The sequence below is a fragment of the Venturia canescens genome, chromosome 8, assembly GCF_019457755.1.
Source record: "Venturia canescens isolate UGA chromosome 8, ASM1945775v1, whole genome shotgun sequence".
Lineage (NCBI taxonomy): Eukaryota > Metazoa > Arthropoda > Insecta > Hymenoptera > Ichneumonidae > Venturia > Venturia canescens.
Genome location: NC_057428.1, coordinates 8,618,530 through 8,635,578, shown reverse-complemented (window position 1 = coordinate 8,635,578; position 17,049 = coordinate 8,618,530). Strand labels below are relative to the sequence as shown.

At 36.5% G+C, this 17,049-nt stretch overlaps 1 protein-coding gene across 1 annotated transcript in view; it reads right to left on the bottom strand.

The window, feature by feature from the left end:
• Positions 1-658: 658 nt before the first annotated feature.
• Positions 659-17,049, bottom strand: part of IRSp53 (Insulin receptor substrate 53 kDa) — a 205,927-nt gene continuing 189,536 nt past the window's right edge. Inside the window, exons 9-13 of the mRNA XM_043425960.1 lie at positions 16,491-16,730; positions 16,099-16,201; positions 10,292-10,529; positions 9,283-9,461; positions 659-6,444 (exon numbers count right to left, since the gene is read on the bottom strand). Of these exons, the coding sequence (XP_043281895.1) occupies positions 3,909-6,444; positions 9,283-9,461; positions 10,292-10,529; positions 16,099-16,201; positions 16,491-16,730 (3,296 nt within the window). The 3' untranslated portion in view covers positions 659-3,908. The remainder of the gene's footprint in view (positions 6,445-9,282; positions 9,462-10,291; positions 10,530-16,098; positions 16,202-16,490; positions 16,731-17,049) is intronic.

Genomic DNA, 17,049 nt, shown 5'->3' with positions numbered 1-17,049 from the left:
TCGCTCCGGTAAAGAGTCTCTGGCAACAACTTGTCATAACATAAATGTACTTGCCTCAGAGTCGCTGCCGCGACTCTAGATGTGTACTCGTTGTCATGAATCTATGATTTATTCAAAATAAACAACTATGTGAGTTCGAATTTCAATCTTAATATTAAATTAACTAGAATTTCACTTTTTTCATATGAAAGAACCATAAATATTCTTGAATCAAGATAAATTAATTTTTGAACTTATCTCCATATTTAACACATAATACAATCTAAAAAACTTTTTACTCCTCCATTTTTTTCAAATTTGTCGTTGAATTTTATATTTATCTGAATGAGAAAAACTAGACTCATATTCAACCAGTTATTTTAGATCTATATAAAATCTTTCGTACTTTAGGAGCTATGATAAAAAATTCGAGTTATGCCAAAATTTTGGAGAGTGAAGTGAAACAATATTTTTGCAAAGAATATATGTATCGTACCAAATACACTCTGAAAAACTATTGAAAAATTTACCGCTTGGAAGTCTTTCACGAAGAGATGACTGCCCAGAAATTAATTGAGTAATTATCAGTAGTGAAATCGACTTACCTGTATAATTCCAGGAAATAAATGGGATTGAGGGGGTATCTATTCTGGATTTGAAAAAATTTTAATCCAATAACTTTAATATACATGTGGTTTTTATTAAAAACATTTCGATTTCATCTTCATATTGATTTTTATCTAGCCTACCCAAATGGACTGGAAGCATCAAGGGCAAAATTTATTTTACATTTTTTTTCTTCTTCCTGGGAAGACAATGTATTTCTATTATATTATAAATCGTATTTTTAAAAAAATTTTTTTTCTGTTATAATTCAAATGATGCATTGCCCGATACAACCATCCATTCTCACCGATGTAACATTTATTTATCAGATATATTAACATTTTATTTTTACTTTATTCATTCATGAGTTATATCCGTATACGTGGCACCTAACTGTAACGTGTTTATGTATATGTGTGACGAATCAAAATATTATAAATGACAAAGTAGACAATAAAATAAGTAAAAGAGCAAACAATAGATTCTTTTTTGATTTTATTAGCACAATACAGTTTTCCCATTACCTGATTAAATAAATTTAACGGCATTTGTATCTTAACTCATGACACTGTACTTCGAAGAAGCATCCTTTTCTAACCTTTTTCTAACCTTTGCCCTCGTTCTTCAATTTCAATAGTATAATTTTCGTTCGTTTCTTTTTTCATTCCATCATCTCTTCATGACCACTGCTAGTGTACCAATGAGACTTGAATGATGTGTGTACTTATTTTTGAGTCTGTGTATGCGCGCACTTATCCGTGCGTGTGCTTTTGCGTATTCAATTTTTTATAGGAAACTATCAAACTATCTCTCGTATAGCAGAGTAGAAATATCGATGTAGGAATATTTTTATTCTGCAATTTTTTAAAATATTTCCCAAAAAATTGGTCTCCTTCTGTGGACGGGTATTTCGTAATCGATCGGAAATTATTGATTGATTACTAAGTCTTATTAAAAACTTTTGTTGTTTTCGATGTTCAGAAGAAGGAGAAGAAGATAGGTAAAGTTGGACCGAAGCAAATTTTGGATTGTGAGAAATTCTAGTTCATTTAGTTCCTGTGTACAAATGCCTATTTATAGGTCGACTTCGAAAACACAACTAGACAAGATTGATTTTGAGAATTCCTTTTTTTATATGACATGAACTCTTTTCCTTATCTCTCTGCAACATTTTGTGGAATTGAAGATGATCAAATAAGCAGGAAGAGAAGCAAAGTGAGAGCATGGAAACGGGAAAAGCAAACTTTACGAGAAAAATGTAATGGAGACATTTCGAAAGAAAAAGTGGATAAGAGAGAAATGGATATAGTTCGACGGCTGGTCACAACTGGGAGCAGTGACTACGAGTAACAACGGTGATATAATTTTCTTCTATTTATATGTATATATGAGTCAAGAGAGCAAAGGAGGGTATTCCAACGAGTGAAGTTGAAATTTTACGACACCACGAGGACGTCGCCAAGGTGGCTTTCTTTCTGTCTCTCGTCCTTTCGGACATATAAAGACGTTTTATGATCTTCGAATGAAACTTTCATAACACTCGTGAAGGAATCCAGGGGTGCATCATGAAAACTATGGTGACTCTCTCGTTTGAGAGTGGCGAAAAACCTCGGCCCACAGACTAAAGAAGACAAGCAAAAATAAGTAAGATACGGGAAGTGTGGAAAAGAAAAAAAAAATATGAGGAAAAGTTTAAAACAGAATAAAGCAGTCAGGAAGGGCATATAAGACACTAGTCTCTCTATCTCTCCATCTCTCTCTCTCTCTCCCTTCGTTTTTACGCTAAAAAGTCTTCACAAGGTTATAGAGTTGCGCACACTGAAGATTTTTTTCTATCGAGGGTATCAAGAGCTTTTCCTACGAGTGCTTCGTTGTTGCTTACAAAAGAAGAAAAAATCGTTCCCCAGTTTAAACGTAAGAGTTACCCAAAAAAAACGAAGGGAGAGAGAGAAAGAGCAGCTTGAACCTGATGCTATTTAAAATGAAGCCCTGTGGTTTTCTCGCTTGGTTGATATCGATCGTACTAGTATTCTTCCCTCCAACTTGTTTCCGTAGCTTATTATATGAACTTAGTTCGAACAATATAGGCTGAGAAAGAAAATAATAATAACAATAATAGGGCCTAAGAAAACGCACAGAAGAATGAATTTGCAATGGAAAAAGTCCTCATCATTCATGATCTTTCCTTTACATCATAGTGTTTTCTGGTCCACAAAAAGGCAACAAAGGAGCATCTGTCCTGAAATTTCAGAGTGCAAGTGTTTGGCGAGTACTAGCTGGCTAGGGTTCAAATTGATCCACTAAGCCGAAAAATCTACAACTAAATTTTTCTTTTTGTTTAGCAAAAGTGCAAAGACAATAAGAATTGTATAAAAAAGTTTTATGGCAGATTCGTTGTTACGATTAGCCGTTATTTGATTTATTATCTTTTTTTTTAGTGTTGAAAGTTCTTGATGAGAGAATAACGAGTTTGTTTCTCCCACCTGGACGGATATTTATGTAACCGCGCGTCTAATTCTGGATCGTGATTGTGTTGCGTGTGTGTTTGATTAACTATTTTTGTAACGAATTATTCGACTCGTGAAATTTCGGTATCTCGTGAAAGAAACGACAGAGCTTTGATTAGGGCGTTGGAAAAGATATTCGATATTCGACTGGGTGTTTTACCTAAGACTGGTAAGATGAAACTCGATGAGTTTTAGAATTATCACAGCGCCGGTGCTGAACGATCGTTGGTCTTCGTTTTTCGGAGTTTCACTGTTGCAAAGGCGTTGTTCCTGAGGAATGCAATTTAAGTTGTTTTTCTACGATATTCTCAGATCCGAGAAAACATCAGGACACAAAGGAAAAATATTGTTCGTTATTGGAAAGAGTAATTTAAGCTTTTGGAAATGCAATATAATGCAGTTGTACGAACAATTATAAATTGTACATATGAATTCAGAACTTTGTCCTCACAACTGCAAAACAAATTGCTCATAAAAAAAATTCCAAAACGTATGCCAAATTACATCGAAGATATACCAATATTGTGATATCCTAAGAACAAAAGAGCTACGCCGAATGATCGAGCGCGATGAGAATCGATCATTTTCAACTTGTTATAAAATTATGCTCGTCTTTAGCAAGGAATAAAGATAAAAATCATTTCAGTTATGCAAGCAGCTAACGATACGAATAAAATTTAAGAAAAAACAAATAATAGGAAATGTAACAAATACATATACAAATATTGATATAGCAAAAATGAAAAAATAAAAATATTTGCGTGTATATATAGATGATCGTACTTCCTCCAAGTGCTGTTTCAAAGTGAATCCGAATTACTTATTTTTCTTAGTAACAGAATTATCGACACCCCAAAGATCGTACCAAGGTCCACAAGTATTTTTTTCTCTCTCGCTATCTCGACGCAATTTTGTTCTAGGCAAAAGGGTCTTTTCTGTTACAGCTTGGTCCTTAACAATAATACAACTGTAAGTGGATTCTTCGTCCGAACCTTCAGTCTCGGAAAAGCCTTGAATAAGTCCATCATCATCATCTCCATAAGATTTGTTTCTCCTCTCGCCTTTGGCAGCTTCGTTGTTCTCCTTTAATTCCGCGACTACCATGTTTCTCTTAGCTTCAAGACTCCGCTTCCGTTCTTTCTCGATAATCGCTTTACGTGAAACATTACCAACAAAGAGTGATCTTTCTTCTCGTAGCATTCGGTACTCTGATCTCTCGACGAGTTTTGGTCTTTCGGCGGGTGTTGGAAAATCAGATTCGTAATAGTCCGATTTGTCAGGGACGTGCATTCTCTCGGCAGGTTTCGGTTCATCCTGACGTTGTTCTCGTTGTTCGTCGTAACGACTATGATCCCGATTATCGTTGGCGAGAACAACCTCATCGTTCGTGAGAGTATTATCGCTGCTTCGCGATTCCTTTCCTATACTTTTAGCGGAACCTAGACTTCCTTCGGGTGTAATCGTTTTTGTGCAGCTAATTGAATTTTCTTTTATTCTATTTTCATTTTCCTCATTGTTGGTTTCGTGTTTCAACATTTTTGGAATATCTACGAGGGATCGGTGCTGCCAGAGTGCCATGCCTTCAAGAACGTCAGAATCACGTCGAAAGCGCCAAAACGATTTAGTTCTCTTGACAAATTTGGGACTTTTAGTTTCGAGATCGAATGTACGGCTGGTCTGTGCCGAATGCCCAAGAGTAGTTGTTTGTCTAGGCGAACCATTCTTTCTATCGTTTTTCAACATATTATTGTTCGTATCATTGATGTCCGAATTTCTGTTTCTAGTCCCATTGTTATTCTTACCATTGTTACTCTCACCCTCGCGTCCAACTTTATAAGCAACTTGCTGAACTTTCTCCATCACCTTGTTTCTCTCGAGTTTCGTCTCGAAATTCGACTCATAGCCACGATCTTTCTCCAGTGTCGACGGATTGCCAGAGTATCTCAATGTTTCACCGTAAATCTCCTCTTTCTCGGAATATCTGCGTTCGCGGTAGTCAGAAATCGATGGACGAACAAGGGTTGGCCTTTCCGGTGCATCTTCGAAGGGTGGCTTGGGCCGGTTGTCGAATCTACGTCCCGAACTCGCTCTCTCCCCGATGTTTCTCTTCCTCTCCGGATTTTTCGCAAAAGACGTTCTCTCGAAGGAGCCGTTGGCGGAATTCGTGATGACCAGAGTGCCGGAAGTGTTACTTCGAGATTGCGTCGGCTGCTGTTTACTACTATTATTATTGTTGTTGCTTCTGTCGACTGTGTATCCTCGCTCGTATCTTTGCGAGTTTCTTGATCTTCCTTCATTGTTGTTCTCATAAGTTCTCTCGTAACTGGGAGGTGGTTTTTCATCTCTCCCCAAGCTTCTTTTGTGCTGATCCTGCTGATGTTCCGGCTGATGGTGATGCTGCTGCTGCTGCTGTTTGTATCCAGAATCATTTGTAATTCCGCGTCGACGTTCAACGAACTTGGGTGGACTATGCTCGCGGGCATACTTTTGGGCAGTTTGTTCGAGTTTCTGGGCAATGTGCTCAACTTTCCGGCCAGTCTCGGGTATTGTTATGGTCGAAGTATCAGAATCTGTACTGGACGAATCGCTGTCACTTTTTTCGTTCTCGTACTTATGCTCGTCTCTCGTATTGTTGTCATCCTGTTTGTAACGGCGAGACGCTTCGTCGCGTTCATCGCTATAATCTCGTCTCTCGTAATATTTTTTATCTTCGTAATCGTCTTTGTAACCAGTACTCGTTTCGTAGTTATCTTCGTTCAAGTCATTCCTTGCTCCGTTCAAATCTTCGTCTTCGGAGTCTTCCATGTCGTGATTTTGTTTCAAAATCTCTCGACGTTCCTCATCACCGTTCCGCTGCTTTCTTCTTCCATCGTCCCCGGAACGTTCGTCGCCGTTTGTATAACGCGAGTGTTCTTTCTCCGATCTTCTGGAGTTTTGCGTAATTTCATAATCACCTTTGCGCCCTGACTCACCCTTTCTCGAACGTTTCTCTCGAGAACTTTCGCAATCTGAATTAAGATGGTAACTCGGTGTCGAATATTCATTGGCCGAATGAGAATTCTTTGGATCTTGATGGTGTCTTCGACCTCTACCAGCAGTGCTCAAATGCTTGTTTGCTCCAGTGTTTTCGCTTCTTTCACTTTCGTTGTTCGTTTCCCAGATATCCATCGCGTTACGATACACTTGCCAGTTTTTCTCGTCACGGGGTATTGTCTTCCACGAGTCGTTGTTGTTCTCCCATTCTTTCGAGTTTTTATCGTCCTCACGCGATGATTGACGTTGCTGCTGATGCTGCTGTTTCCCGCGATCCCCAGCTTCAACTCGATCAGTTCGGACCTTTCGCCGTCTTTGTCTACGATTCCACGGACATCATTTTGTAGAGTTGTTATCACATTTGAGTGGTTCGAGAATCACAGGTTTTATCCGTTTTGTTTTTTAAATTTCGTTCATGTTTTTGCGTATGATCCCGAACGTGACGGAAACGTAAGGAAAATAAAAATGAAAAAAAAAAACAATATGAATTACAATATAACAAAGTAGTAACCAAAAACAACTAGCAGCATTCAATACTTAACGCGGAAGTAAAAAACAAAAATTAGCATTGGCTATTAAAGATATATATATATATATAGCGGTTGTACATTCTCGTAGTATATCGAAGAGAAGATAGAGACATAGATGCAAGGGGCCACCACCGCCACGAGCGTTTTAATTCCATCGACCACGGTAGCGCATGCTGAATCTACAATAATAACGAAACAGTAGAGATATTTGGATTGGTGAAAACTTTATTCTAATATGCTGATTAATGCGCAAAAATTGGAGCAGGTTTTCCCGGCAATTATCGGTCAAACTAAACCGTCCATTGTTTGTTTTTAATAAGACAATTATTTATTTTCAGAAATCTCTTTGTGAATGAAGTGGATTTCCCATATCTACTATTATCGTTGATTGTATTTAGCATCTCTTTCTCTAAGTCAACTCGCGCACTACCCCTAATTCACATCGGACTCGCCACAATTTTTAAAGTTTTTAATTACCCTAGCAACGTTACCATGCTGTATGTATCGTCATACTACTTCCTTGTGCCGGGATTCGAGCTACGAATGTTTTACAGAAAACTGTCATTATGAATTATCGAAAAAGAAAGAATGAAAGAAAGAAAGAAAAAAAAAGGAAGAATACGGTGAGGAATCTGATACAAACAGTAATCAAGAAAATATAGGGAAAGATCCTCAAGATAGTCAAGGAGGAGAGAAAGTTCATTTACATCCCACAAAAGATAACTTTGAGAACCGTGGCATATGCACTGCTACAACCTTGAAATATTGTATACAGAGAACAGGAAATCTCTGCTAAGATAATTTTTCGTTATTTATTTCTTTCAAAAAACCTCATAATAAAATTTCTAATCAAACGTTGAGTCGTTGGTTGTAAGATACATTATATTATGTAAATCGAATTGATACTAATTTTTTCACGGGGTATAGTACTAGATATGCTGCCACTTGAGCAACATGTAGAATGGATATAGATATCAAAAGCGTTCGTTAAATATCAAATCGATTCTGAGGTGTAAAATGTGTAAAATAAAAGATAATTTACTCACTATATTGTATCAATGTTGTATTAATAAAGATTCTTGTAGCTATCTGCCGTAAAATCTTTGAAGATCTACGAGTTAATCTCGAGGAAGAGGCGTGAAATACAATTTACATGATTAAAGTAAGTGAAGTTCGATTATGGTTGCATGAAGCACCTCTTCTAAATAGATCGGTCTCAACCCTTCCTTATATGTAATTATATCCTAATTGATTTATGAAAGTACTTTAAAGGATGACAATACATACTTTATGGCGACGGTACTACGGTAATTAAAAACACTGAAAATTGTGGCAAGGCTAGTGTAAAGTAGGGGTACTACGAGTTGACTTAGAGGAAAAGGCGCAAAATACGTTCATAATCAAATTTTACCTACAGATAAGTTCGTTTAATCATGTAAATAGTTATAATGAAATGAGGGAACAATCCTCAGTCCAGTACCGTCATAAATATGCGATACAAATTTAGGAGCCTTGTTGATGTGGAAGTATTTTTGTATCGAAGGGTATTTCGATCAGAAAAAAAAATATTTTTACAGCCCATTATTTGAATGTAGATCAATTATAAAAAGCCGAGCCAGAAATACAAGTAAACGAAAATTGTCCGATTGTTCGGAAGAAATCTTATACTCGAAAGTCACGGGATCAGCGTTATTCGATTTCACGGAGGTTCTTCGTTTATCCGTCCAACTGTTCACTCGCAGAAATCTATTTTCTTCTCTCTCTCTCTCTCTCTCTTTCTCTCTTGGTTCTTTTTAAGTCCTTGCATCCTCGAGGCTAGAAAAGATCGTCTTGGTCCACCACTATGTGATCACGTCTATGAAATTGCTTGAATCGAGAACATTACTGACAAGGAAAAGAGAAAGGGAGCGAAAGAGGGAGCGAAAGTCAAGTTCCTTCTTTGGATCACGGCCAAAATTCGTCCACGCGGACCTTAGAATGGTCTTTTGGGCTAATGCCTCCTAATTCGAATCTCACGGTACGAGTGCGCGCATCAGCGAGATTAGCAATTTTGCAAAGCTTTTCTAAGGGATTTTCGAAAAGAGGGCTGGATGATAATAGGAAAATGCAAGGACGTAAAGATATTAAAGCATTACCTCTAATCTACTAAGGTCGTTCGTTCGATTACCGGTTGCAGGGTCAAAAATTTACGTGCCAAGACAAATTGCAGTTTCATGTACGATTAGAAAAATTATAAAAATGTTTTATTTGTTATGCTTAAAGTTAGACGCAATAGAGTTATGATTAATCAATAAAAGGGCGAAAGTTCTCATACCCAAAAAATTCTTATCAAAATGCCATCTAGTGGAAAGACCGAAATGAGGTAGTGTAAAGATTTGGATATCAACAATAACAAAAATAATATCTGAGATCGATCAACAAAAAAACCATTAAAAAAAAATACATCTTGTCTTGTCACGTTTATTTTTATCACATGAAAACCAAAATTTGCAGGAACATTCAAAAAAGAAAACTCTATCGGAATACTATGTAATAAATATATATTTAATTTGATAGAAAGAGGATTTTGTAGGAAGGAATAAAATCGAAGAAAAGGTTCTTGGAGTGAATGAAAAAGCAACTCTTACCTCATGGCATCGTCGTCGCTATAGTCGATGTCTGGTTGTACCGGGGGTTCATTCGAGAATCCACTGTCGTTACTACTGTGAAGCGAGCTTACAGCCTGAGGTGGGGGAACCGGCGGAACTGGAGGTTGAACCCTTCGACCACCTGCTAGCATCGCCGGTAAGGTGCCTGACGGGCGGATCTAAGACGAATACAATTTGACATTTCAATCAAGAAGAAATGGAACAAAGAACGAGGATGAAGAGGGAGATTCAATCTTTGTGTCAAATATTGCTTCATTCTCATATAACTTCAATATAAATTTCAATTGTCCAGCGACTATGTATTATCTTCTACTTTGTTTAGAAGTCTATTCATTAGACATGGCAATTTAAAATTCTTATATCATTTTCGTTTGAAATGATATCGATAATGAAATATGACAATAACGTAGTTTGTCATCCCTCATGGAAAGGTAAAAAATTATAAAGCTATGGTGAAAAATTCCTGACGATATGTTTAATAAAAACAGGAGAAAATTCTAAATTTACTGTGGTTCGATCACTTATATTGAAAATAAGCCTGAGGAATCGCAAAATTTTTTATGGAGAATATTCCAAATAAGAAACGATGAATTCTTTCAAAGATCATTCTGTAATCAAGTTATAGTATTTTGTATCTCTAATAAAAACAAAGATTAACACTTTGGAAAGGTATTTTCTGTAGCAAAGTACATGTGGGACCGAACAAAAACGTTCTCAATTCGCTTATAAAATAATGTGATTTCTCTGAGGAGAATTAAAAATCAGTTTGTTGAATCCGGCATGTTCCATATCTTACACTATTTTTCATGGAAAAACATACTTCTGAGCACGATTCGTTTATACACTATATTTTTTTATGGTACCTCGAGTAAATAACGATTCAGTAATGCTTTCGTTAGGGTATTAGAAAGAGGGTAGACGAAAAGATCCTATGCTATCAGGATAACGAAAGAGGGAAAAGAACAATACGTAGATGTGTGTATCTTACAGATTTTGGCTGACGTCCCGTAGGGGTTGCGATGCTGTGTGAGCTATTGCTTTTCGGCACATTAATCGGCGTGCCATTGGAAATATTGGTGTTTACGGAATTATTGTTCGCGTTGCCACCGTGGCCCATGGATAATTCATCGAGATTTGGCGTTACTGGCGGTCGAGCAGGTGGTGGCTTGCACGGCGGCCCTACCCTTGGTTCAGGCGAACGTCCATCGTTTACGTGAGTGGGAGATCTATCGAAGCAGAGGAAAACGTTTTTGTTATTAAAAATCAATTGCTTCTTTTCGACAACTTGATAAGAGAAAGCCTAAAGGAATGAAAACACAAGCTGCTACTCGAGGCAGTGATTTTTATCCTTGTTATTTCTATTCTTCTCAATGAAGCTTATGTAATATAGGAAATATGTTTCCTCGAAATATCGCTTTCAGCTGCGTTATCACGTCTTCCTATTATATTTCAAGATTTTTACGATCCGTCCTGAAACCATTGCCGGCAGTTTTATGGCAACACCGTGACGTACGTCATTCCCTTATTTTTCTCTCCCTCTCTCCTACACAGGGACTCTCGCTTTTCCTCGAAATCTTATGTCGGCAGATACATGTATAGTTACGTACATAATAGCCAGGCTATAAATCGTTTCCATATGACAAAAGATTTTATGAGATATATTCGAATGAAGATTGGTTCGTTATACGAGACATTGGACTATTTAATATTATTAGAGCTGGCTCTTTGCTTCTAAGGTCTTGTCTATAATAAGTATATAATTCTATCTGCATTATATACAGACGTGTGTTCTCTCCAAAGCTAATACTACACAGATATTGCAATTTCGAGTACCGAAATAAAGCTCGTTATTTTCCCGTTCAAACTCGTACATTCGACATTATAATTGAAATGAAATCCAGTAAATGTTAAGTATTCAACTGCAATAAGCGTATACCTACGGTCACATATTTCTATTTCCCAATTCCTTCGTACCATAAATGAAGCTTTCATGCTCCATCTGACAATGTTAGTTTTTTTTACAACAACAAATCAACATATTTCGTGGGGAAAATAAAATTAAATAAAGTTTATACGTAATTAATAACTCGTCATATGGTTTATACGTTATTTTCAACTCCGGTCAATAAATTACCATGACTATCGCGAGGGTGAAATGGAAATTGGAGAATTTTCGTGAAATCACATCTCGAACTGGAGCTCACGTAGTCACGATTGGTACAACCGCATTAACATCATTGTCAAATATGCACGCACACACTATGATGTGCGTAAATGTATTCTGCTCCGTAAATTCGTGTATGGATGTCATCGATGCTCGTTGAACCATATTACATAATAAGTTCAGTACACGGATATAGGTACACATGTCGACAAAAAAGTATGGGTTATTTTAGAAAACGTTTAATATATGATATAGCCAGCATTATCCAATCCCAATTCCGTCATCTCTCGTCTAATCAATATCATAATTTATCAATCGAGTACCGAAAACTTTCCGTTTCTTGCCCTATTACGGAAAATAAAAAGCCGCTTGTGCATGATAATAGATTGCACTACTTGTGTAACTTTTGTATACGTTGTCACTATTTTTTAAAGTTTGTATTTTCGATCTAAATATTTTTATATTTGATTTATATTTAACCGGTTGACTGATCAGCTTTTTTTCAGTTTTATTTATACCAAAACTGGTACGAGCCAATAAATTACCGAAATACACGAAAATTCGTTTCTGGGGGTTTTCGAAGTTACTAATTTCATTCCCAAAGTTAATTTTCACTTAGCTACCCTCGAAAAGGGTGAAAATGAGAGTTGAAAGTGAATATTTCAAATTATCCACTGGCATGTTATTATGTTATATTACATAAAAATTACAAGTTTTTTAGAATACTAGACTTATCGAAAACAAACAAAATTCACTATTCCTGAGGGAGTGAAAAATAAGGGTTGAGGGTGAAATTTTCAGATTTTCCAATGAGAAGTTTTTATGCTATATTACATGAAAATTCCGAGTTTTTTAGGATACTAGACTCTTCTATTGAAATGTACTCCCAACCCTTATTTTTCACCCTTTCACAATTTTATTTTATTTCGATAAAAGACTTTGGTGTCCTCCAAAAACGTACACTTTTTATGTAATGCTTAAAAGCTTCTCATTGGAAAATCTGAAAATTTCACCCTCAACCCTTGATTTTCACCCCTTTCAAGAAATGCAAGGTAAAAATTAAGTCCGGAGATCGATTCGCAATCGGAAATCGGAATAAAAAAACCCTTTTATACCAGTTTTTGTCCAAATCGGTTGAAAATTAATAACGAGATTTCAATATGTACGAATATGATACGTACATGACCAGATTAGGCTCGATTTTTTTTATATATATTATAAATGATACGATACCAGTCAACCGATTAATGGGTTACTTTTAATCATCAAGATAATTTCATGATGGAATTTTCCGACAATATTGAAACGTATAAATAAGTGTAAAGATGATATATTACTATATTTTTTAAAATTTTCCCAAAATTTCGTACTATGGTTGAAGCGGTATAAAATCTAGATAATGTCGCTTCTCACACGTCAAATATTTCTACTTCTCCCAATACAAATATATAAATGAACAAATAAAAAAAACTCAAAATGAGACTTTTTTCCAAAGTGATAAAAATTGAAATTCAGCCTTTAAGGGGGTGAAACAGGGGTTTGATGTTGTTTATGAAAAGCAGTATTTTTTGGCAAATTTGCTTGCAATTTGGCGTAGATATTCTACAGATGACTAATTCCATAAGTATTCGGCATTTTATTGGAATTCGATCTTCAAAGGGAGAGACTAGAGCTTCGAACACATTTAAAAAATACATTATTTGTCCGGTTCTCCTATATACGGCCCTCAAAGCAAATAATAAAAAAAAAAATTTGGGTCCAACAACACAAATTCATTAAACTATCTAGCCACGCTCACCCTATTTATCGATGCTAATAATGCGGAAACGGGATGGCGACAGTAAACGGGTGGGGGGCACAGCTCCCAGCGGGGTGAGTAGCGGAGCCTTTCGAGATACCGCATTAAATTTTTTTAAAGAAATTAAGAATCAAAGAAACTGTAATAATACGTAAAAATCTCGACTATCATTTTTCTCCCTTTAAGGCCGAGTTCCGATTATCATCGCCCAACGCCCAACATATCCAAAGATATTCTGGACCCACCCAACTATTTTTTTTGTTTGATTTTTCAATACATTTGTTTGTTGCGTTTTTATTGTTCGTTTTCTCGTTATTTTTATTGGTTTTCTTCTGAAACATCTACGTTATAGTTTTTTTTTCCATTATTATTTTTCGAGTTTGAGTATGGCAAAAAGCTTAGGATACCCACAATCAGCTTGCAAAGTGATAACATGCGTGGGTTGATAGCCGTGGAAGCTGTGACGACGTGGCAACATTGTACGGTGCGGCGAACTGATAGGCACAATACAAAACAATATGAAAGCTTTTTTCTCCAATATTCGACCATCTTTCTCGATTGAATTGCCATTTGAGCACTTTTTAACTTCTTTCGTATAACGTATAAATAAGATTTCGAGAAACACTGACATGGAGAATGACGATGTTGCCATGATTACAGCGCCACTTCCTATACGTATTGGGATCTGACAAAATTCGTGAGACATCTGGTGTCAAATTTTGAACTACAATCGGGGTGCAACATGGACAACTAACACACGCACAAGTCACTTGAAGATGTGACACATACATGTACGTTGCACCCCGGTATGCGCCATTTCTAGCTTGGCCACGCCTCCATGTCAGATCCCAATAGAGGACCTATTCGTGCGTGAGGCGTGACTGTGTAGAACAGGCAGAATGTTCAAACTTTGGCAAAATAGTGTAGCCGGTAGCACCGTATAAATATTGGATCTTATTTTATGCCGCGGCCTAAACTTTTAGCTTGTACGTGTACATACAGAACTACCTTAATTCACGCTGCAGGCGCTGATTGATGTACTCAGTGAAGAAATACTCATAGCAGAGCCTAGAACGATGGCTTACAATAATGTATTACAAAAAATATTTTTCTAATTGATAACGTTGATCCTCAAATAGTTGGAAACATTTGCCAAGCAAAATACAAGTTCTGAAAGTTTTTTTTTTCAATTTGTGACAACTCAATTATAGTATATGCCAGAGTACTACGATCGTTGAGAAAGAAGTTTTTATTTTTAAGAATAAGGAGATTTTATATTTTTTTTTTCGAAATTCGACCATTCCCGTTATGCATGGATTCGATTGTCAGGTCGAAAATTGCATTAAAATATCAGTAGACAATCTTTGTTGGAAAAAACGCAAAAAGTTAAAAACGCCATTATCTGTATACAGCTTGTAGTTATGACAATAGTTGTTGCTCGAAAAATCTAAATAAAATAGGTTTCATACCTCATAATATACACAATATATGGGCTAAGTTTCAGATTTTTCTCACTGATACTAAACGTAAGAGAAATGATAAAATAAGAGTATGAGAAAATACATGTATTTTTGCCTTCAAAATTTAAACCCCCAGGGGCACCGTTTAAAATTTTTCGGGTGTCTTACAACTTTGCACATTTCATTTTTTATGTGCCTTGATTTTGTTTTTACGAGGGGACTTGAGAAATTCATATGTGACCCAAATGACGACCACGCTAGTATAGATATAGGGGAGACCGGGGCAAAACGGGATACCCGAAAAATGAGAGAAATTTTTTTGTCTTTTTTTTTTAATTTTTATACTTGTCCGAAAAGAACATGAAATATATTTTTTCCAAAATATCTTGTTTTTTTTTGGGTTTTGATTTTTTTTTTAAATTCGTTTTGTTCAAATTCTCTTTTTTTACATCACTTCCAAAGTGAAAACGTTTTTGCATAGATATACAAAAAGTATTTGTATATCTGCGATTACTGCCTCACAGATTACTGTCTACGACAGTAATCGCAGATGTTTGCGGACCATCATGTGTGGTTACACCTGCACATGGATCATATGTCCACTCCGCACAATTTTGGCACTGAATTCAGAGATAAAGAATAAAAAATTTTACAAAATAAACATTGGCAATCTTCGTTATTATTCATATAATTAATTTTGAATTGAATTACAGAGGGTGCGTTCGACGTACGTTTGAGCGCTGTAAGCGCTGAGATCGCTTTCAACGCTTACAGTGGTAAGTCGGAAGCACTTGGTTACGGGTGTAAAATGCACCCAAGGTGCATTGAATTAAAATCATAGAAAAAAAAATTCATGAGTTTTTGAGGGGTACCCCGTTTTGCCTCCGAATTTTTTTTTTTTGAAAATTGAAAAGAACTCCAGTACATTTCTTAGTTTTTGGGAGTAAAAAAGAGCCAGAGCTTCCCAAACTTCTAAAAAGTTCAATATAAATGTAGTTGCTACCGCGAGTCTAGAATCTCGTACGATTAAGAAATTGGCAATACATCAATCTTCGGATATCGTTAACCAGCTGAATATTCAGTTAATTTTTATTCGAGTAATACAATAGAAAAGAGTGATTGTAAAGACAGTTCTCTAAAGGTCTTTCGAGAACATGAAAAGTTAGCAAAGTGTCGATACACCGGTGGAATCAGAATGAAAACATTGAACTTGGAAATACACATATATTTTAATTTATTTTGCGTTTTCCAAAAATCCTGGAACAATCGCAAACTTTCGGAAAACATCAAATTGAATAAAAAACAATGCAGTACAACAGCTTATGATTTTTCCTATTTGAGTGGATATGTATTGTCTTTCTATCAAGACTCACCCGAGATTATCATCGATGACAATTTCCGTGTAGGCAAGCGGGAACCATCCAGAGCTCTGAGTTCGAAGGTTCTCACCAAATTGCCATCCTTTCTGGCGGTCTCCTGAACAATCATTAAAATAAATTATTAGAGAAATGGAATAATTAATAAAACGGCATAAACAATCAATTACGAGACTATGGTCTTGATATTCGGTATTTTTTCATGTCGATAAATCCGACATCTTTTTCATTTCTTTAAACATCTAGAGCGAGATAACAATGTGGTTTTTTACATTCTCTTTCGTTGATTTTTTTTACCTAACTCTTCCTATTCTTTGTCGTTTTTCCTTTGTTCCTTTTCAGTTTCCACTTCACAAAGGACATACACACATGCACATGGACACACTCACCCATCAAGGCGATAAGGTCTCCCTCCAGGAAGCTGAGCTGATTCTCTCCGGAGCTTAGATAAGCGAAGAGTGCACGAGCTAGAGGCGAATCACCCCAGCCACCGATGGAGACCCCGGTCCCGCCGCTACTTCCGCCCCCTCCACCTCCACTCACTCCGCAAATCCCACCAACGCCGCCGCTTATGCTGCTCCGCGAAGTTGGTGCCATGGACCTCGGCCGCGGTGGAGTTTCTGGTACCTCTGCAAAGAGAACAAAAAATATACCAAACGGACCTTAAGTAACGTCTCGACTCGTCTTTTTAACGTGTTCTAGATAACACGAGAATTTTCTCTCAGACTTTGATAAAATCGTCACTGAAATCAGCGAATAGATTTCCTTTCCCTACGTATTTGTTACCTAGATCGGCCGATTTGCCAGTAAGGTACTTTTCATTTCCACCGTTAATCCAGATTCAATATTTCTTATCAAAAACATTTTTTCATTCCACTAATTGTTTAGAGGTGATTGTCATTGAAGGTAAGAAATTTATTACTGAACGTGAAACACTGTGAATGAATG